The sequence below is a fragment of the Acyrthosiphon pisum genome, chromosome X (genome assembly GCF_005508785.2).
Source record: "Acyrthosiphon pisum isolate AL4f chromosome X, pea_aphid_22Mar2018_4r6ur, whole genome shotgun sequence".
NCBI lineage: Eukaryota > Metazoa > Arthropoda > Insecta > Hemiptera > Aphididae > Acyrthosiphon > Acyrthosiphon pisum.
Window position 1 is genome coordinate 61,942,887 of NC_042493.1, and position 23,934 is coordinate 61,966,820.

Consider the following 23,934-nt stretch of genomic DNA (forward strand, 5'->3'; position numbering starts at 1 on the left):
AGAGGGAGCATAGTTCAATAGTTGTCCCGAGCAAAACAGTTTTTGCTATGTTGTGAATTTGTAAGACGGAGACAACGTATGCAGGTGTAGCGTCCTCTTAATATTAAATCAACACAATTTATATGTATACTATTTATAAATCATAACTAACTTATTAATGTATTTATTCATAGTACATATTTTGTACACAATGTTTTTGTTAGATGAATAAAATTAATGTAGAGGTACACACAAATATTTGTTATTTTATTTCACTTTCACTACAAATAACATTTTCAAACATATTATTATAATTTATAATAAGTATAGACAAATATTTCACTATGCCCCTTAAAAGACCTACTGGTCTGTCTAATGATTGGGCCCCGGCCGCAGCACAGTGTTTCAATGAGCCCCTTAAAAATAATTGTTTTGTCTACAACATTTTACGGAATTTAGAACTGTGACAGGATATATTAATATGTATCATACTTACTTCTACATTTATTGTAAAAACACTTCTGAATAGAAATGTTTTTGTCATATAGATACCTACTTGTCATATTTCATAGTATCGAATACTCATTCATTCACTTTTTAATTTTTTTATTATTCAAGCAAATATTTTAAATATAAATAGTATTATCATAGATATCAATCACTAATGATTTGGTTCAAAAAGAATGTTGGATAAAACAGATGAAACATTTGGTTCAAGACTTTAAAACAGTTCTAAATTTATCATTTAAAGAGTAAATATAACAATAATTAATACATATTTGAGTTTATAATTATATTAGTTTGATGTTTTAGATTTTGATCTACAGTTGTTTTCAACAAACAAGTTACCTACTGTGGGATTATGTATATCTCTTTAAGAAGCTGTTCTTCCTCACTTGATGCATCAACTTCCACAGGATGGTGATGCGTTTATCATTTACAATGAAATTGATAATTTTGCTTATAAGTTATTTAAATGACTAACTAAATCCTCTCTGAAAAACTAAAACAACAAGCAGATAAACTAAGGGATTTATTTGTATCAGAGCTTAAAGATTTAAATAAAATCACAACACAATTAAGCAATTACATGAACTTAACAACAATACACTAATACATTTGAAAGATAGATTTAAAATTTTTTTAACTAAGAGAAAAAAAATAATTTAATGGAGAAAAACAAAACCGACAAAGAAATAAAAGGGGTGCAGGAAATTATCTTTAATTTAATAACAATGCTCTTTCAATTTATTAATTATGAAAGAAAGATGAGTACAAAATAACATTGTAAAATGGGGAAAATACCACCAAGAATAATTAATATAGACAACATACAGATTTACAAAAATTATCCGAATTATAAAAAAAAGACTGATTAGAATGAGCAAAAAAACTAGATAACCTTCTTTATACTATAATATCCCAATAACAGAATGTCAATTCTCAAAAACAGAAATCTTAATTGAATTAAATATTCCCATTTGTGAATACAAATCAAGTTGGAAACTATTCCAATACTACCAACACATTTCAAATTCCAAAATTTTACATATATACTACACTCTTAAAAACATACATGGCAATAAATACAATAATTGTATTATAATTATAATTATTCTTTATTCATTATTAATGAATAAAGAATAATTTCAGGCATTGGAATCCATTATTGTGACCCCAGTGATGGATTTATGTTATACATCAAAGTTTTCTTTAGAAATCACCCTAACACCACAATGTGTAGAAGTGATTTTTAAAAATTGACCTTTTGAAGAAATAAATAAATATTTTTATTTACAGTGTGTAACACAAGTTAAAAATTTAAAAAATTAAATTTCCCTATGATCGTGAATTAATAAGAAATAAAGAAACAATTATTCCAAAAATGTACCCATGCAAATTAAGTGATACCAATAGATTAACTATACCCATATCCTGGACAAATATAAAATCACTACAAATCATACACGAAGAATTGAAAAATAAAATATTTTTCACGAATCTAACAGAAATAACAAACAAATACTGGACTAAAGATATACCGAATTTTCACATAAATAAAAAAATAAAAGACTATGACAACTATTTCAAAAATATTGTTTTAGATAGGATGCCAGATAAATTAATAAATTAATTTCTAGGAGACATAATATACATAACACGGCTATCAATAATCAATATTAACCATATGTATAATTTGTATCTGCTATAAAATATACCCTGTGAATTGTGATAATAACAGTTAATAATTCCAGACCATGCATTGTCCCCACCTATTCCTCCCAGACTATACAATTTAGATAAATAAATATAATTTACATAATAGTTAGAATAATAATGAACTAAATAAAGATCACTTATTAAACGACTTTTTTCAGCACTGGAGAAAAATAAAATCCATAAAACAGAAACGTTCATGAGCAAGTAGACTAGAAATGATCCGCACATTGATAAAAGAGAAACAACACAGCTGTAAGTCCATAACATGTTCGCTTCAACAAAATTTTCTATAAAAAAAAAACAAATGAATATATATAAAAAAAGGAAACAAAGGCCATACATATACCAGACATATTCAGATATCCAAAATTCCTCCAGTAGCGAAGTAGAAAAACACCATTCTCCATCCTAAATTTTGTCACTAACAATCTAAACCTAAATATCATAGGAACACAGTTTAAATTTAAAAAAAAAAGAGAGGGAGAATCTTCTTCTTCATCTTTATTCGTCTTTCAATGTTCGTAAAATATTAATATTGTAATAATGTAATTGTAATTTATCTGATACAAATAAATAACACTTTTTTTATAATATTAAAATATGAATAAATTTTAAATTAAGTTATATATTTTGTAATATTATCAAGATGTATGTAATAATTTTGCCTTTAACATCATCAAAAGTGTAATAAATTGTCAATGGGTAAAGCTATAAAAAAAAATATTTATTATATAAATTATTATGTATTGCTACCAGACCTACTTGTTGTTTTATTTTATATTGTGAAAATAAGTATAATAATAAAAAGTGTAATAAATAATTAAAAAAAAAAGTAATGAATCTATTGTTAATATAGTGTACACTGTACAGTGTTTTAACAAAATGCATAACTCATCGAGAAAAAACATACAAAACCCTGCCATATAATTATAATTTACAATATAATATTTATATTCACTTGCGTTACATGTTTAATATAAAAAAATTATTTATATTTTTTAATACTGATAATTTGGATAAATTCAAAATCACCAATTTGTGAATCTGATTATAAGAATAATTTTGATGGAAAAAACATTTATCTAAATCAAGTAGTTTATTTTTTAGAATTTCTAAAATATCAATATTTTTTTGATTAAATTAATTTTGAACGTAATAACTTTTTTCAAAATATTATTTTTGGGAATTTGCTAACATGAGTTTAAATATTTTTCAAATTATTTACTAATCATATAGGTACGTAGTAGGATCAAAAAGTTCTCGGAATTTCATAGTTATTTTTCTATAAATAAATTCCGGGAACTTTTTGATCCTACTACGTAATTTTAACAAATTTTGTCAAACGTTTAAATAGCATTATTTTTTTCAGGTCTTCCTGTTACATCTTGTTTATAGCACAAAACAGTTTACATACATATAAAAATAATAAATACAATTTTAAAAAAATCAGAATTTTATAATATTTTTAAACTGATTTTAACATTTTAGTGAAACACTGATCCTGTTCACTTGTTATGTGGGACACCGGTTAATAACCACTGATATAGGCTATCATGGTTAAAGTGTTGAACTGTCTCATTAATATATAATTGGCTTTAGAAAAGTTAACATTAAAAGTCTTCTGAACAATTTTGAATTTGAATCTTCATTGTTATTTGTTGTATTTAGTTAAATATTAAAAATTTAATCATCTTTAATTATATTTAATACAATTGTAAGATAGAAAATATATTTATTATAATTTATAAAGTATTAGTATATAATATGTTTATAAACAATTATTTGTTTCAACAATCTTAACAATAATTAAATGTTTATACTTCATTTCTCACAATTATAATTAATTTAAAAAAATATCAAATTGCTATACAGTTGTGTAGATTTCATCCATCTGAAACTGATAATGACAAAATATATTTATGAACTGAAGAAAACATAATTGAGTAGTCAGTGTTATACAATGATGTCCTAGTTTATCTGGATCTTGGAACCCTCTTTTGCTGACTATAAGAAACAAACAAATACATTTAATTATAATTCTTGTAAACATATATTTTTAAGTGTAACTATAGAAAATAATGTGTAACACTATAACATAACTATCGCAAATTAAGTGTTATTTATATAATGCATTAGGTACATTCTAAACTTATATTATTATTTCTATCATAATTCAGTATACTCTATTCCAAATAAATTTGGAGAAACTGTGCAGCCTCGGAAAAGTAGCACCCCTATGATTGGCCAGTAGTTAACAGCCGCTAACAAGACTGCACATGCTCGAATGCGACAAATTTTCATCGTGATTTTTTTCCAACTTATTTTGAATGGAGTATACTCAACATTCAAAGTACATAATTACAATTTACACTGTAAACAATAATAAAATACTATATTCATATTAATAATGCACAACAATTAATGATAATACATTATGGTAATTGTAATACTACAGAACTTACATAATCTGTGTTATGAAGGTTTGAATGTAGTTGGTGTACATAATAATATAATATAAACTTATGGTATGTTTATAAACACGTTTTTTCTCAAAAAAACCTAAAGTGGTAATTGAAGTTACCAGCAATGTCCCAAAATTAATCACATCCAATTGAATTTTCAGACTTGTTATGTGTTTTTTTGAAATTTAAATATATTATTAAGCCCTCCGTGCTATTAAAATTGAACCATTCAGCAATGCATAACCTACAAATTAAAATTTTGTTAAAAATATGTCAGTGCACTATTTGTTTTCCCACTGACTTATCAGCAACAAAACAAATTTGTGGACATCCGATCCAATTTTATAATGTAAGCTTTAATAAACATAATTAAACAATTTTTTCTAAGAAAACTTACAAGTATATTTTTTTATATTTTATTTTTAAAGCAAGTTATGGGTATTTTAAGTTTGTAATATAATTTATTGAACATAGTTATTTATTTATTTATTGTGAGTAAACGGGCCGAGCTTTATGGACACAAATACAATTCCACATATTATGGTATTAGATATATTATAAAATAACTATAAACTATAATATCAGACAATAATATAATATAGCCATACAGATAACTTACTTTTAAATTAAAATATCAATATATCCTATATGGTGCCCACAATAATATTTTTACCTTGTTGTTACCCTAGTTGCAGGATTCACTTTAATATTAATATTTTTATAACTTGAATTACAATTTACAATCTTTTGAATGTATACTTGGTCTGTAGAATAATTGTCTTAAAGAAAATCAACTTCTGAAAATTGTTCAATACATTGGCTCGACTTCCTAGTTCCTTGTAGGTACGGAGGTACCTACATTATATTATATTTCAGTTTTGAAAACCATGATATAATACATTGTGTGAACTAAAAACAGTAACAGTAAATCATTAAGTGACTTTTAGCAAACATTTAAAACTTTAGAAACCTCACACAATTACTTACTTTATACTTGCGTCAATTACTTTTAATTACAAGACGCGACATTATAAAGTTTCTGTAACAAATAAAGTCTAAACTATCACCTAGGTTTTTCATCAACCTAAGTTGATAAGAATATGTATGATGTGTTGCCTATACAAGTCCCAAACATTAGATTGAAAATAGTATAATGATAATATAGGCAGTAGTTGAATATTGTTGAATTTATTAAAGTACAATACTTTTTTTCATAACGAGGTGTATTTGTAATACCTAGGGTACAAGCTTACCTGAAAGTTCTATCACGTAATAGCTGAAAATACAAATCAACACTTCCAAAAGCACGGAAGTCAAATATTATTATTTTTAAGTAAAATACATTTGACGTTCTTACCCTTTTCCTTTTTTGCGGTGTTTTACCGGCGTTTATTTCCTTGTCAATTTTTACCTAGATTCATGCAGAGTGACGGCCCAAGAAAGGGAAGGGTACATTTTAGCCAAAAAAGTGACGCACTCAGTTTTCGACAAAATCAATTTTGGTGTTTGGTGTAACTCTAAAACAAATTACTGTAGATACATACAATTTTTAATGGTTGTTTATAATGGCATTTTCTATACACGATAACATTTTGAATATATTTTGATATTTTTTTTTGAGCTGTGTACGGACATTTTCAGTTTTAAATTTTTTAGTTTGTTTAACTTTCAATAAAATGTTATTTGTTGGGTAAAAGATCGTTAAAATTGAATACAAGGCTCCAGATGTACCTATTGTTATAATAGTAGTTGAAAAATAGTAAAAATACCTATATAGGCAAAATTTTATACTTTTTTATAAGCATTTAAAGTTCAATTTGTGACAAAATTTATCAAATTTAAAAATTAAAATGATTTTATAGTTAAAACTGTATGAAATGTTTAACTTTTATAGCTAATGATTGAAAATTTAAAACGAGAATCCACGTAAATAGGTAAATAAATTACTTTCATATATCATCGAATATATTATATACTTATAGTCATATATCATATACTGACTGGCCGTCTCTGACATTATATAATTGAATTCAAATTTTACACCATCCATTACAGTGACCCACTTGTAACCCACTGTACAGCAGAGCTACACCCACTTGTCCACCTTTTGGTCTTTGTTTTTAAAAACATTTTTTATTAAATGATTTGATACAAACATTATTACTTATTACTTACTTTTCTATTAATTCAATATTATATATATGAAAATATAATATATATTTATTGTATGATAAAATATAACAATGACATTTTAGAGAAAATAATATGTGTTAAATTTCTAATAATTTAAATAATATATAATATACAGTCATATAATGTAATATTAACATGTCTCTGTATAGTGTATATAATATTATTTATATGAAAAATAACGTGAAAACAAATCGAAAAAAAATGGTTTATATGGTATAATCGATTTATGGCGGCCATTTTATACCATACGGCACAGACGGTCGCCGCCCGAAAATCGCTCCGACGGATTCGAACTCGGACATAGGTACCTAACAACCTACGTTTGGGGAACTACGCCTAACCTACCGAAACGCAGTTTGTGTTGCAATCTTCAACACTTAAACTATGTGTCTACTGAGCGTCGTAAACGGATATATTCGATAAACATCGGTGTAATCGTATATTATAATTCGATGTATCTACAATCTACACACTGTTTAAACTTTAATTGGAGTTTATTCAATGATCTGACCGTTATATTATTATTATTATTACATTATTATAATGTATGTTTGATAATACATTTATTTAAATCAACCACAAAATTGTTTTTACGTGAAGCAATATACCTACGCTATTAAGGACCAAGCAATATGTCTACAATAATTCGATAATGCAATAAACAAATCAAAACAAAACAGTATCTATCAGTTGTGCGTTGGAACGACGACCGACTGACATTTCGTGAACGCGAATTTTAAAGTGTACACACTGAATTTGCGTACAAACCGCATCCACGGGTTTCAAAATAAATAAGCTTAACAAATAGAGCACAAACGACAATTGAAAAAACGAAACGAATCGAGAAAAACGGAAAAAGCAATAATAAAGACCGACGCTGCCAACCGACAAAATGACGGCCACCTACAACTGAGCTTCACTTGTTACAATAAATGTAAATTGTATAGGAATTCCTTATCGAGTGTAGTATAGAAGTCTGTTGACATAGTATATATAGGTACCTAATAGGTAAACTATGCCCATCTCGACGTGCAAACAATATGTCGTAGGCACGCAGTGATGGGCATAATAATATAAGTGACGGAGCATAGAAAAGAATAAGTGACGGAGTCCCGAGTCACTCACGTAATACTGCTTTTCATGGACGATATGCGCATGCGTAAAGTAAACCGTCCTATACTGAATAATATGTAGCCACGTAGGTACAAATCATCATAGTATCATACAATCTCATATTAGTAAACGGAGCATATTATAAGCTAATTCTTTATGACTATCCTTGTCTATGATTACAAGGCCGGCGGGGTTGAGTAGTGTGGGCTTACAGTCATACAGTTTATTGTACCATCTATGAACTAGTGCGCATGCGCCGTGTAATTCGCTAGTCGGTGACACCCGAACAGCGCCGAGCGCAGTCACGTACTCACGCCCGAAGTGTCGGACCCCTCGAACTACATCCATACCATGACTAAAAAGATAGGGGCATACGTAATCTACGATAAAAGTAAACAGTGGAAACAACCCGACCCCGCGCAGAATACCCTGCCTATTAGACGGAAACGGTTTTTCAATACGGGTATAACATCATGTCAGTGTTACGGAAACAGTTTCATTGTTTGGACTTCAGATCATAGGTAAACACTTCACCCATCAGCTGATCGAGTTTCGCTTCTATATTGTTCTATGGTTAGTACCAAATACCAATATAATATAATCTCTTTTCTATGGTTAGCACATTCAACCTTTCCCAGCCAAAGTCGTACATCGCCTCCTTAGATCATATACAATTATGTATTGTATATGATCTAAGATCGCCTCATATCATTGGTCGTTAAATTACCCAGCTAACATACAGCAGTGAACCAGATAACGGGGTATGAAGTGGTCGGCGAATACGATGCGTGTTGAAAAGTTGCTGACTTAATACCTATTTTGTCAATTGTCACGATCCATACTTTATATAATATACTTGTCTATGATACTCCCTCTACTAGACATTATAATGATTATTATAATATACAATAAATTATGCGATAATTATTTTAACGCGTACCCAATTTATTATTCGTCCAACACTGAAACTTATATAATATATACTCACTAATATGCATAGACGCAAATAATGTTTGAGATTTGGGGGGGGGGGGGGCTAATAGGGCTAATAAGGCATTACTCATTGATAATATTGAATAAGCTTAAAACAAAATGTAGGAAATGTTTGTGAGGGCTATGGACATTTTTGGGGGGCTTAGCCCCTAAAGCCCCCCCCCTATTTGCGCCTATACAGTAATATTTGTCTCAAATTATCGGGACAAGAGTCTATCCATAGTATAATATGATCTAAGTGGACCATCATAGACATAAATTATAATCTTGAATCATATATTAATAATTTATTCTGTTCTATGTTCTTTATTCACAATAATAATATTATAGACTATAGAGTAAAAGTCAAGAACGGCATATAAGACGACCATTACCTGCTTATAAGTTATAATGTATTAAGTATTTGAGTACTATGCCGTTATGCACATAGGCCTTTTACTAATAGACGGCAATGCCGTCTTTAACCTTTTTTAAGGCCCTGGGCAGTGGTATAATGGGGCTCCTTCGACTTGGACAGAACACTATTTTATTAAAAACAGGTTAATAGGGAGATGGTACATAAGAAAAAATCTAGATTAATTTAACTGTGAATTATTATGTTTTTTATTAGACGGAGCATAAAATAACGACGGCGGGATTGGGTAGTGCGGTCCTTGGCAATTTATTAGAGTGATAAATATATACAGTTATACACGGCTTATTGTATCGTCTAGTGCGCGTGCGCCGTGTAATTCGGTAACACCAGAACCGCACAGTTACGTGTTACCACTGGAAGCTTGGAATACGTCATTCCTACTCCGCCTACTATAATAATCAATAGTAGATTATGCGTACGCACTACCGACGCGCACAACGCACATGCGTACAAGCACAACGGGTTAATCGATACAACAATGCAACATGCAGCACAGGACGTCCTAGACGAGTGACGACTGACGACTGACGACAGACGCCATTATACGAGTATACTACGACTTTACGGCGGCGGACGGACAACTACAGACTAGAGTAACTAGAACTTCAACTAGACAATAAACTCTAAAAGATTATCAAGAACATGGCGGACAAAAGCTACCAATTCGCAATTGGTAAGTGTTCATTTTGTCACAATAACCGTACGGTTAAGTTCATGCCCAGGTTAGGTTTGGTATATATTATGCTGCTGATTCGTAATGTGTTGATACGCTTAAATGCTTAATGTAACGAAACAATTCCATGCACTAAAAACTCAATAGTCAATATTATAACTACCTACCTATGTATATTAATGAATTTCTAAAATTAAATCTAACAAGCTTCAAATGTAGGTATCTATTAATATTTATGTGCTTATGGTATTAATTAACTACGTACCTATATAATGAATGCATTTCATCATCATGAGCTAATATATTTTGAAATAATATATGTTTCACTTACTCCTAATACATTTAAATGAGTGATTTGTGTTGTTCTCATATTGTTTCCGGTTGATTATAGCTTTGGTAACATTTACTTAACTGTATTATCTCTTGTCCGTCAACTATACATCAAATTCATGTCAGTTATATTGGGTTTAATTATAAATTACTGTGTTATCGTTTAGTGTTCCTCAAATTGCTATATACAGGGCCGGGATCAATAGAAGCGCTTATGGATAAATAATAATTTGAGCCTCCTCACAAAAAAAATTAACTAATTAAATGTTACTGTATTTACCTGTAACTTATAAGCATAATCAAGGTTTACTATAAAGCTTTAGTCTATTATTTTAATGTAAGGTTCAATTACAAACTATTAAGTAATATTTCAAATTCAAAATAACGATATAACTAACGAAATTATCTAATTGATTGTATTACCTACTTAAGTACTTTTGTATGACTTCAGTGGCAGATCCAGGGGGGGAGAGTCTGGCCCCAGACCTCTTCAACAGACTATAATTATTATAGGTATCTAATAACATAAACGATTCCTAATCCAACCATGATAAAATTAATAACATTCCTTTAATAACCATTTCTTTCATATTTTTAGGAACGTCAACTAGAACATTATAATGTATTGCATTTATAGCTTAGAAGTAATTTTTTTAGGAGATCCTCCCCAAAAAAATTAAGCACTGGATCCGCCACTGTATGACTTAAATTCTAAATTCTAAAATACATTGGTTTATGTGTCATATAAACAAAAATGATATAAAGTGTAAATACAATAATTGTACTCTCCAAATTAAATATAAGTAACTACACATAATTGTGAACATTTTTGGGAGCAGATTCTCCGATGATTGAAGTATGCACCTAGTCCTTCTTAGATGCAATTTCATGCTCAATTGAAAGTCTGGCCAAGTTTGATAGACGTTCTTGAACCATGGTGGAAGCTGTAGTAACTGGCATTGTTAAAATATATCCTCTTGTTGCCGCTTTCAAAATTGGGTATATATAGTGTTTGAAGTATGAAGTATTTCATTTGAAATATTTCACAAAAACGTGAAAATTTGAAATTTTTTAATATGTAATATAATTTAGTATGTATACAATATACATATGTATACTATTGTATACCTACTTGTATTATTTAAACATTAAAATATTAAAATATTTTGAATACCAGTTTAAGTGTACCTATAGTAAATAAAGGTTATGTATACATTTAGGTACCATACAATTATAAATGTGATTTATGACAATTATATGTAAATATAAAACTTATTTAAAAATAAAACAAAATTTATTAAAATACTGAAATATTTCACACATTTGAAATAGGTAGAGTAAGAGTTTGTAGTTTTAATAATGTTATTCATTTAGACTTGAAATATTAAACTTAATGTATAACTAACTATCTAGCAGTGGTGGTTTTAATTCATAGACATAATATAATATATAAACTATATTATTATGTCTATGATTTAATTATTAAAAATATAATTCATGGTTATCAGATGTTAAACATTAAAAAAAAATTCATGAAGGGATCTATCCCCCTCATCCCTCCCACTGTTCGACTGCCACTAATCACTACTATTGAAATCAACACTATATAAGAATGCTAGATAATCAGACCATATTTTGATATCATCTACCTAATTCCATAGTCACTAAATTTAAACCAAACAAAAATAATAATAGAATATAATCCTAGAAATGTATAGCATTGTAGCTTTACAATAGTTTGACTTGTTTCATTTCACTTTGAGTAATATATTTTCCGTTTTATTTTTCTAGTAAGTAGTTGGAAAATCAGTAGGTATATTTAGGTATTAAAAGTGCAATTTTTTTAGCATACTTAATGTATTTTTAAAACCATTTTATCATATATTTTGAATGCATTCAATTAAGCTTTCTAAACGTTTGGTAACCATATAGCTAAATATAATGATTATTTATGTTACAGTGCATGTGTTTAGTTTATTTAAATTTACTATATTTACTATATTAATAAAATATTATTTTGGTCAACTTAATATTGATAACCAACTCTAGCTTCAATCAACATTAGCAAATTGAATAAATCCAGCATAAAATGTTATTTTTATTTTAAATTATGTTTTATTCTTAATTAGGTGAAAAAGTCTTTGTATACTACAACGGATTGCTTTACGAGGCAATATGTTTAAAGCGACGAAAGACAGATTATGGAGAAAATCAGTACTTTGTTCACTATAAAGGCTTTAAAAATAAATGGGACGAGTGGAGTGATGAGGATAATATTTTACCAATCAATGAGATTAATATGGGCCACAAGGAAAGGCTAGAATCTAGTCGGTAAGAAATTGATCAATTATTACTACTCATCGCTTATCACTAAGGCTCGGAAGTTGTAGGAGTTGTATATGACTTTACATGCTTTAAGTTTATAGAAGACCAAGGTAGAAATCTGAGATATAAAATAATGAATTTAAAAATCAAAAATTTAAACTGCATATTTTGTCAATTTAAGGGAAAAAGTGCATATTTATTGATTTTTATATTCATATCATTTAAAATTGTATAAAAAAAAATTAACTCTTTTTATTCGTAAAATGTGTATTTCAATAATAATATTGAATGTAAAACTCAATATTATTTAACATAAGTATTTATTGTTATCGTCATAGTCAACTATTAATTTAACGACAACGGTGCAAGGCACAATTTAATCCCTATTGTGCTAATATTCCAATATAACTTCTGTCTTTACAAATATATTTTTTAAACTATTTTTTTTAATTCAAAAAAATATAAAATCAATCAAATGTCAAAATGGCAAACAATTTTCCGCCTATATTTTAAATATTATTAATTTTACATTTTTTTTTTTTTTATTACATTTCTTTTAGTGCAAATGAATAACAACATAAAATAGTTTTTTGGCATTTCTAATAATTTTTATTTTTTATGAATATTAAATTTATTTGTATGTTTTACATTATTTCATGCATATTTTAAAACTTTTATGTTCAATCTCAGCGACAAGCCTACTCTCGGACGGCTCAAGCGTAGACTTTATATCTATAATATGATGTCTTACCTCAACACCAATAACTAATTTAAAATCACCTATATAATTAATTTTATTTTCTATTCTATTGTACCATTATATATTTAGAGGTGTAAATTTTTGTAATTTGTTGTTAATAATTTGTAAATAATTATGCATTATCAATTTTTAAACTGTTAAAAATGTTAATTAATAGTATCAATAAGTTAGATGACCTTGTCAGGAATACTTTACGATAAAAATAAATAAAAATAAAACTTTTTTGTGCATATTTACATGCATAATTTTCCTTTTTTATCACTACTTTAGCACTACTTATCACCAGTTATTTAAAAAAATATATTTATTATATTTATTTATGTAGAAAAAATTGTAAAGGATCAAAACGAGGAAAAAAATCTCAAGAACCTAGGGACACAGAAGATGATTCTTCGCCAAAACCAGCATTAAGAAAACGAGGTATATATTTTAATTCAATATTTATTTTGTATTTCATATTAATTGTCATTGTATTGTTTTGTTAAAACTAGGCAGGCCCAAAAAAAATGTAGATCAATCTGCAGAACAAGCAGTAGGACAATCTGCAGAACCAGTGCTAAGACTATCTACAGTACTAGCGGTAGAACAATCTGCAGAATCAGTGGTAGGAAAATCTGCCGAATCAGACAAAGAAAACTCTGCAGAACCATCAGTAGCAGAATCTACAGCCCCAGCGTTCGAACAATCTGCAATCTCAACTGTAAAAGACAAACCAGCTGTTCTAGCTGTTGCTAATATGGTATTAAATATTATTCCAAGATCAAAGGTACTTATAACAAATAGTGTAAACAATTTAGTTAAAAATTTGAGTTAGATATGTTTTTTAATTAAATTTTTGTTTTAGCTTCTTGCAAATGAATTGCGTAAATTAGTAATACCATTTAAATTAAAATACGCAATAGAACTTGATTGTATAATTATGCATCGTCAATATAACTATGCATCCCAAAAGGTACAATACATTTTAATTTTATACGTCATGACTAATGATTATATCATTGTAATATTGATTGCTTGGTTTTAGCTATTAAAATTTCCGGAGAAAAACTTTTTGGCACAAGTAATTTATACCTTCACTAATTCATCTTATTTTATAGATGATAGCCAAAAGTAATTATTTAATAACTATCTAAATTTATTATTAATAAATATTTCATTCTAATATTTGTTTTAGGATATATTCAAAGATATTCTGTGTTACTTTAATGCAATATTTTAATGCTTCTGTTCACAAACATCTAACATACAAGGTTGAGAAAATGTACAATTTACAATGTAAGGTAATGATAAAAAATTTACTATGTAAAATAAAGCATATTTTTAAGACGAGGATATATATATTAATAATTTCCATTTTTAAATAATTTACTTAAGAATCTGGGCGAAACAATAAATGTCTTGGTTTTATTTTCGTGTTTGTGTACACATACAATAGTGGATACCATTTCCTAGACGTCATGGTATAATTTAAAAATAATAATTTTGGTGTTTTTGTGCTGCTTATAAATATTTTAAATGTTTATCTCTTTTAGTTTATTTGCAATTTATGTGTGGTACAATTATTTATTTTTGGGTGAAAAAATTTTAAAATTGAATACAAGGTATCGTCAAAAGGCATTCTTACTACTTATACAAAATATAAAAATTACATAAACACTATTTTTTTTTTTTTTAATTTTAGAGTTTAAATTTTAGAAATTTGTTATAATCACAAATTTTTTAAAATGTTCAATTTTTACAGCTTAGGCTAGCAAATATGATACAACGTTAGATGAATAAAAAGAATTTTAGTTACTTTCCTATAGTCAAAATAATTCTCTGTGCGGACTAGAAACTTACATCCTATATTATTTTACTGAATTTTACACAATGCACTTTTCTCAATATTTAGAATAAAGATTTGCCTATTTATACCGCAAACCTCTTCATACCCTCCTACTGTAGATAATATATAACAATAGTCAATAATTGTGACATAAATATAATATACTATCAGGGTCAAACTTAGCTTTTTAACACCCGGGGAAAATTAAAAAAATATACCTATCTCAGGGAGATTATCAAAATTAGTATTTTTTTTGTTACGAAAAATCAAGCACTTTCACACAGTATTGTGAGGACCAACATTTACAAAACCTTTTGCAATATACTGAACCAATCATTTATTTACCACAAATAATTTAAATGATTTTAACTTAAAAATAAAACATTTTAAATTATAAACTAATCACGTAATAATTTTAGAAGCACTTCTTTATGGTGTATTTAAATCTAAAATATGTTGTCAATATTTCTAAGTTTCAGGTTTAGAATAAATAATATTGATATTAATAACATGTATGAATTATTTATTAACAAATCTAAATTAGGTATCCATTGCTTACTTTTAATATAAAAATCTTTATGTAAAAGAACAATATTTAATTTACAACATAACAATATTATACATTTTTCATTTATAATATTTGTTACAATCAAAACTTAATATGTACCTAGGTTTGGAAAAATATAATGAAACAAAAATGTGATAATGTACTGAAAATTGTAATATAATGATTATACATGATAAAGAAATTTACTTTGTCATAGATTTTAACTCATGGGTTATATGTATATACTAAAATATTATAAATTTCCAAAATAATTAGAAACCGGTTGTTTATTTGATATCTTGAACTATAAAAATAAATAAGATTAAAAAAACTAACCCAAGAGAATATAAATTTCCTTTTAAATTATTTTAATAAAATATGTAAACAATTTTCAATCTGACTTGGGCTACATATCAATAGGATAGTATTTTTGTTTTAATTATTTAATTATGTTGTACTTTCGTACTATCAAGTTTATCAAGAAAATTAATAGTTGTATATTTGTATTTAAAAAGCAAACACAAATAACAAATTATATTCCATTTTGTGTTATTTTTCATTTATCTAGTGCCATGGTGATATTTATAAAAAAAAAGTTCAGTATTAAAAGTTCAGTATATTTAAACCTACGAACATGTAATTTAATAAATAATCTGAAAACAATTAAATCAGTAGTACCTAAGTAACATTTTATATAGTACATAATTTTATGCAGTACCCATTTGAAAAAATATGCATTTGTTAATTTAAAATTACATAACAGTGAATTAATAGTGCCATTTTTAAAATAAAGTTTTAAATAACTATCTACATAATATATTATATGCAAGAAAACGATGTCATTAACCATAATTATTATGTCACTAATCGGAGAGTTCATTAATTTAAGATGGACTAAGGCGTGTACACTCCCACAGACAGTTGCGGACAGGTATTTCCGCGGCTCTGCGTACCTATTTCATATTTGTCCTTTTTAATTTTTAAACCAATATTATTAGTTATTACTTATCTCAATTAAAAATAAAATTATTTTATTATATATTTTATTCGCATATTACACATTTCCTGTAAAATATTATTTTGTAAATATTTATAATACTATTTAATTTATAGTTATTATTCAATACTAGATAGGAAAATTGATAAAATATTTACTTCTGTCATACTATTTATTAGGTAAGACTTAATACTTAATAAAAACTTGAAAAACATCGTTCAGGTGTAAAGCAGTTGATACAGGCATAGTACAAAATATTTTCAAGAGTTCATGAATATTAGGATAAAACTCTTTATCACAAACATCTAAAGCATGTAACCCAGAGTTGAATACAATGTTTTTAGTCACTAAAAATAAACCCATGCCCTATAGTAAATCTACAGTCTTCATGATAATTTTGTTTTATTTACCGACTATTTATCGGGCTTATTATAAACACCCATTCGCAGAAAATTCAAAAATACAGTATACCATACCACCATAGAAGTATATGTTTTTATTTTTTGATATATATGCCGCGAACGACTATAGTGGCGTGTAGTATATCAAAGCGGTCAAATTACCACGGCTAGAACATCTAGAAAACAGATATACCTACTTAAAACTTAAAAGAAGTATTATATTTGAGAAATATAGAAAATAAGTTAACTTAACTTGACAAAAAAAAAAAGGTCATGGGGGTCAAAGGTCTACCCCCCCGTATTTACGTAATACTAAATGCATTCATGTTATAGTGCAAGTTGTCAACAATAAATAAAAAAAATAATAATTTTGGCTCGAAACTCCGAAAAGACAGGGGGGGGGGCACGCTCCGGGTGCTAAGTATAGGGGCTGTTACCACATACTGCTTGTCCTATTGCTTACCAAAAGTTCTTATAATAATAAATAAAAATATTTTATACACTTTTTTATTAATTTTAATTCTACATTAAATTTAGCAATATTTAATACAATTTATTACAATGAAAGAAATAACAAGAATAATAATTGGTAATAATACATTGATTACAAATCCCATAAAAATTGTATCGTTAGTAGCGCAAGTTATATCGTTATATTTGTTATACCAGTTATATTGTATTAGAATGTAATTGGCCTTACTGCAATATTAAAAACAAGAATTTTGTTCTTAATTATGAAATTATTTAACTTCATAAAATAAGTAAATAAACAATTTTTATAAAAGTTATGTATTATAATATTATACTGTTTTAGGCCGTGGAATGTTTTCTGAATAGATTGAGATATCAACCACACATCAATTATATCTATAAACAATTCCTAAGACCCAAATATATTTGGTGTTATTTGTATGGTCCCATGTTTCTATTAAGATTAATTGGTAAGTATCGAACACAAATACATTCTTTTATGCTTAACCTTAAGGACTTATAAATACATTTGTATGAAGTCTTTACAACATTTAATTGAATAGTTTAATGACAAATATTTTTTCATTAACATTAAAGTTCTATGTTATGTGAATAATTTTAATTTTCATATTTTTAATTATGTCTCTTATTGAGTATTAAGTTGTCCGTTTCACAATAGTTCCTCTAGCCTATAGTGTTACAGTTATTTTATGAAGTAACTTAAATATTAATTTTATTTAACAATGAATTTAGCCTAAATTGGAAATAGTGTTAGTACATTCCTTGCCTAGGAATTAAATCAAAACAAATAAGATGTAAATAAAATATCTTAAAAGGATGTGATACCTGTGTGTGTTGTCTCCGTCTTACAAGTGCGTAACATAGCAAATTGTACGCTCAGCAGAATACGTGTAACTCTGTTAATTTAAAAATTAGAGTGAATTTACCTCTTATAAAATCTAAAGATAAGATTATTATCTAGGCAATCTTATGAGCTTTTTATTATATTTTAATTTTAAAACAAGTTATGAGTATTTTAAGATGTACAAACAATTTACAATTTTAAAATACTCATAACTCCCTTAAAAATAAAAATTAAATAAAAAGCCCATGAGGTTGACCTGATAATAATCTTACCATTAAATTGTATAAGAGATTAATTCACTCTAATTTTTAATATATTGGAGCTACAGTATTCTACTGAGTGTAAAATTGACTATGTTACACACTTGTAAGACGGAGACAACATATACGGGTATCACATTCTCTTAAGTGCATCAGAGTCATTTTGTGTGAGTGCAAAAACAGACAAATAGTCAAATTGTATTAGCTATTTTTTATTTAAAAAGAGAATATTTTGCAAGTTGGATCAAAACTCGATTTTTAAAACTATAATTTTACTATAGAAGCTAAAATATGCATTTCAATTATACACAATATTTTTTATTTTTTAAACATATTTTTCTAGCACTATTAAAAGTAAAATAAAAATTTGGGCTTTGATCCAACCTAAAAAAAGTGCTCATCTTTCAGATTAAAAAAAAAATTATCAAAATTTGATATATCAATGAGGGGTGTAATTTTTTCCTATGAAGTAATTTTTGTTGATACAGTATACTGTATCAACTGCCGTCCCTAAATAGGTATCGGGCTGTAAATTGGTGGAAAAGTTTTATAATTGAGTTAACAACTGAAATTTGAAATATGATTTTCAAATTGTATAGAATTGCAGAAAATTAATTAACTCTTATTAACTTTAAAAATATTTATCAATTTATTTGATAATTTGCTATTCAAATTTTGTTCTCAAGTAAAATAGAATTAAATCAATGAAAATATTTTACTATACATTTTATCATAAGAAGGCTTAACATTTATTTTTCAGTTCGTTTACCAAAAATTTTGGGATCAACCTCGATGCTTCCTGAATATGATTCAAATACCTTTGTTTATCATATTAAAAAATTAATCCGGTAAGTTATTAATTTTAGATTTTTATTTAAACAAATACAGTTGAAATTATTTATAATGACATCCAAAAAACTAGTAAAAGTAGAGTACAACACCAAAATATAAAATTTCATCAAGAAAAAAGATTGTATTGTCACACATATATGATATGTATTAAAAAGATATCCAGTTTTTATTAACTACACACAATTTTACGTGTGGGACAATATTTTGGTTCTAGAAATGGATGGGTAATGGGTATGACCATTATTTATAATTCAGAGGATCTTTGTCAATTTTGTGATGTCATATACCATAAAAGGAAAAACTACGATTAAAGACATACAGTTTACTCAACAACCCTAGGCACATACATAACAAAAATGATGCACGAACATTCTGGTTTCAAACAGGTGATCAATGATAAGAGAAAAGCTACTAACTCTCCAAGCGTGGTTAACATCAATCAACATCCTAATATTATATAATATATATATTGATATATTTTGTAGTACCAAGAGGAATCACTAAAATGCAAAAGCGCTAACTATATTTCTTGTTAAGGCAAAAAATTGTGTGACAAAAAATAAGTTTCGTTGAGTATATATCTATATATCGTACCTATATATCTTCAATTGTGGGCAAAACTTAGAGACTTATCAGTTTTATTACAATAACACACCAGCCCCTGCTTTTTTTTAAACTTTCTTGGCTAAACATAGCTTAGTTACTTCAAAAACCATTATTTTGGTTCTATAATTTTGATCTACTTTTATGATGTATTTGGAAATTTACGTCATAAAGCAGAGGACCTCAAAACAGACCAGCAGTGAATAAACAAGTTTATGAATAAAAGTTGGATTAATACAATTTCTAAGAAAAGGGTGAGGTACAGCTAACGAATGCCCAAACCGTCATGTTTTATTAAACACGACACCGTATATTAAAAACTACATACATTTTTTATATATTTTAACCTATCGATAAAACCGCATCATATATATATATATATATTATACAACACAATATAGTTCATAACGAGTATATAGTAATATAGTATATAACACTGCACACCGGAATGTGGTTTCACAAGAGCAGGACGTGGGCATTTTCGAAAAGATAGTATACAACTACAGTATCCGTGAGAATCATGAAGAATAAAGATATCTTTATTCTTCATGGTAAGAACCCAGATATTCAATAGACAGAGGGAGAGGGCTTAATACTGTAAAGTGAACCCCGAAACGGCCTGTATTCAGACGTGGTTCACCCGAGCTTATGCGAGCACCTTCACGTTGGTCAGAATAACGATTGTCATTTTTCAACTTAGAATAATTTTCACAGAAGAATCAACTATAATAAATACGACTTAAACCATTTTCAACCGAGTATATATTTATTACACCTGAAATACATCCTCATACCACGGTACGCCTGCACCTGCACGGTATTGGCTTACTACACTATTGTGTCGTGACAGTTCATTAGTGTGTATGAGTTCCCTGACCGCTTTATGTAATTAAGATAAACTACAGCTTAGAGTCTTGGGAATCTGTAATGTACATACACACAGTCACTCGTCACTATACTTCGCGATCAAAAAAGTTTCAATTCCTGTGGCTATAAAGGTCCCATAAAGCAGAACAAAAATTCACCTAGTGCTAATTTTAACTTTGAAAACATATTTTAATACTTTATTCTCTTTTCTAGGTTTTGTAGGTAATGGATTTTTGCTTTTAAATTATTGTTTAATTAGTGTAGTACCAAATTAATTAAATTGTTTTCCTAAATTCACTTTTACTGTAGTGTTTCAAAAAAATTTATTTCCTACAAAACACAGACAAGCATAGAACAAGTTTAAATAGTTTTTCAAAACTAAAATTGGGCTTCTGGAAGTATTTTTTTTACTTTTTCTTTTTGGTCTAAACCAGTGCTTCTCAAACTGAGGGCCGTGGCTATATATTATTGGGGAGTCGTGAAATATTTATTTTATTTAAACTATTTTCTTAAAGCGTTTTTTTAAAAAAAAAAAAAACCATTATTATTTTCGACTTAAAGTTAAGCGGGGCAGGTTATTTAGTTATTAAATAACCCATAATATCATTAATCATTGTCAATAATTTATCTGTTTGAAATAGTATATGTAATTTTAGTATATATTATGAAAAAATAATTAATGATTCTGGTTAATGGGGGCTTGACAGTTTTACATTAAATAAGGGGCCCCTTGACAAAAAGTTTGAGAAGCACTGGTCTAAACAACAGTCTTAACACTTTGTCGGCCATGCGACCGCTATCGCCAGTGGAAAATATTCATATTATTTACAAATAAATTAGATTATGACAGCGTATGGATAATTACAAAACGCGAGTACAGGTGTCTTTAAAAATACTTTTATATTTTAATACTGTGCGGACGCCAACTTACAGTCCCATGAAAGTCGGCATGTTATATTAATTTTAATAATAGGTAAATAGTAGGTTAATTCACTCTAATAAAAAAAGTAATCGAGTAAAATAGATCTTTCTTAACGTTAAATATTATGCTACGTTATTAGTTAGTAATATTCAATATAAGTACTTAATATCTAATTATGATAGTAAATAACATGACAAATTAGATAGGTATCATCACAGTTGTACTAGTTTTGCGCAGTATGCGCATCTCTTTCACCTCCGTCCCATTTCGTATTTCTCCACTTCTCATTGGTTGATTTTGTTCTACGTTATAAATTATGTATATGTTTGATAGCCAATACGAAGTGGATAACTACGATAAAGGCGAAGTAAAGAGCGGAGGATGCGTACCAAAATACTGTGATGATACCTATCTAATTTGTCATGATAAATAATATGCAGTATGTACTAACATTAAAATAATTATAAAAATATAATTTTTTTTTCAGGTTCTTGGAGGATAATTTTGATACTTATTTCACTTTCAATGATTACATAAAAGCTGAAGAAATGGTTTAAAATATATACATACAGAATATTTATAATTTAGTATTTAAGAAAATCCAAGTATATTGGTACCTACATTGTATATAGGTACACTGTATTAGTATACAATATAACGCTATTAAATTAGTCTAGTTTCATAACTTATTGTTTAAAGAATGTTACACCCGTATGTGTACTCTCCGTATTACAATTGTACAACGTAAAAAAATCTGTTTTGCTTGGTACAAATTTACTCCCTCAATATTTATAGTATAATTACTATAATAGTACAATATATATATTGTGTGGCAAGGGCGGGAAGTGAGCTATTTCAGTCGCGGGCGACGTGTGTGGCACGTGCCACACATACTATTTTTTTCACGCCTCTCTGTGACAAAAAATTCTACAACGCATATGGAAGAAACTTAATCGGTGTCTTATAGTGTTTTAATTTTTTTGATAGCACTAAGTACCAATAATTTTTAATAATTTAATGAAAAAAACAAAAGAAAACTTAATATCCTCAAACTGATAACTTTAAATGTATTGATATTCTCCAAATAATAAAATGACTACGACACAGATAAAGTTATTCCCTATGCGTTGTGGAATTTTGGCGATTCTACTTTAAATACAGAGGGAGTAAAATAAAATCGTCCCGTACAAAACAGTATTTGCTATGTTCTACATTTGTAAGACGGAGACAACACATTAGTGATGAGCACTATCGAGTTAAAACTATCGAATTCGGTCGATAATATCTAAAATCACTCGATTGTTTTTTTAAACTCGATAGTCAAAACTAGTTGGTACCAGACGTTCAGGCGTGTATTACAATTTACTACCGAATGAGAACTATCGGTAGATAAAATTAGTCGGTGCAATACATGTGCAACTACCGAAAAAAAACTGTCGAGTGTATTACTCGATAATTTTTTAAAGCAATCGATGGTTAATAATATCTGTTCAATCGAAAAATCAGTCGGTTGTTTTTCAAACTATCGAATGATAATCGATTGTACAAACTATTCGGCAGTTCCCATCACTACACACATGCGGGTGTGACGTCATTAAGGCATTAAGATAGTAAGATACGAAATATTATAGGTATATAATATAAGTAATACAAGTATATTGAATTCCTCATATATATGTAAAATATTAACAAAGCATTTATTTATTATTCATAAACATTCGTAGTTATTAATTATTATAATAGATTTTAATTTAAGTGGACGTGGTACTCGCATTTGTTGACTCCATCTTACACATGTAGGTACGACATAAAAAATTTTTGTTCACCAGTTTCAATATAGTTAGTCCTGTAAGGTATTTAA

The 23,934-nt window shown here is 27.8% G+C and overlaps 1 protein-coding gene and 1 long non-coding RNA gene across 5 annotated transcripts; one reads left to right on the plus strand and one right to left on the minus strand.

Moving 5' to 3' along the window:
- Positions 1-3,976: 3,976 nt before the first annotated feature.
- Positions 3,977-5,819, minus strand: LOC103310146. 3 transcript variants are annotated; one of them, XR_001679926.2, is made up of 4 exons: positions 5,649-5,819; positions 5,335-5,570; positions 4,662-4,905; positions 3,977-4,203 (listed from the first exon to the last, which is right to left on the minus strand). It is a non-coding gene; the product is annotated as an uncharacterized LOC103310146 (long non-coding RNA). The 3 variants fall into 3 exon arrangements; XR_001679924.2 differs by adding an exon at positions 4,382-4,569 and having other exon boundaries at positions 5,335-5,819; XR_001679923.2 differs by having other exon boundaries at positions 5,335-5,819.
- A 3,862-nt stretch (positions 5,820-9,681) lies between these two features.
- LOC100571143 (nuA4 complex subunit EAF3 homolog) lies at positions 9,682-22,868 on the plus strand. Of its 2 annotated transcripts, none has more exons than XM_016806534.2 (10): positions 9,682-10,048; positions 12,508-12,709; positions 13,789-13,883; positions 13,955-14,229; positions 14,308-14,415; positions 14,488-14,573; positions 14,638-14,743; positions 18,048-18,174; positions 19,590-19,677; positions 19,896-20,641. In XM_016806534.2, exons 1-10 carry the CDS (start codon positions 10,018-10,020, stop codon positions 19,990-19,992), a joined length of 1,215 nt encoding a protein of 404 aa, XP_016662023.1. In that variant the 5' UTR covers positions 9,682-10,017; the 3' UTR covers positions 19,993-20,641. The 2 variants fall into 2 exon arrangements, with proteins under 2 accessions (XP_016662023.1, XP_003246257.1); XM_003246209.4 differs by lacking the exon at positions 19,896-20,641 and adding an exon at positions 22,561-22,868 and having other exon boundaries at positions 9,687-10,048.
- The last annotated feature ends 1,066 nt before the right edge of the window (positions 22,869-23,934 follow it).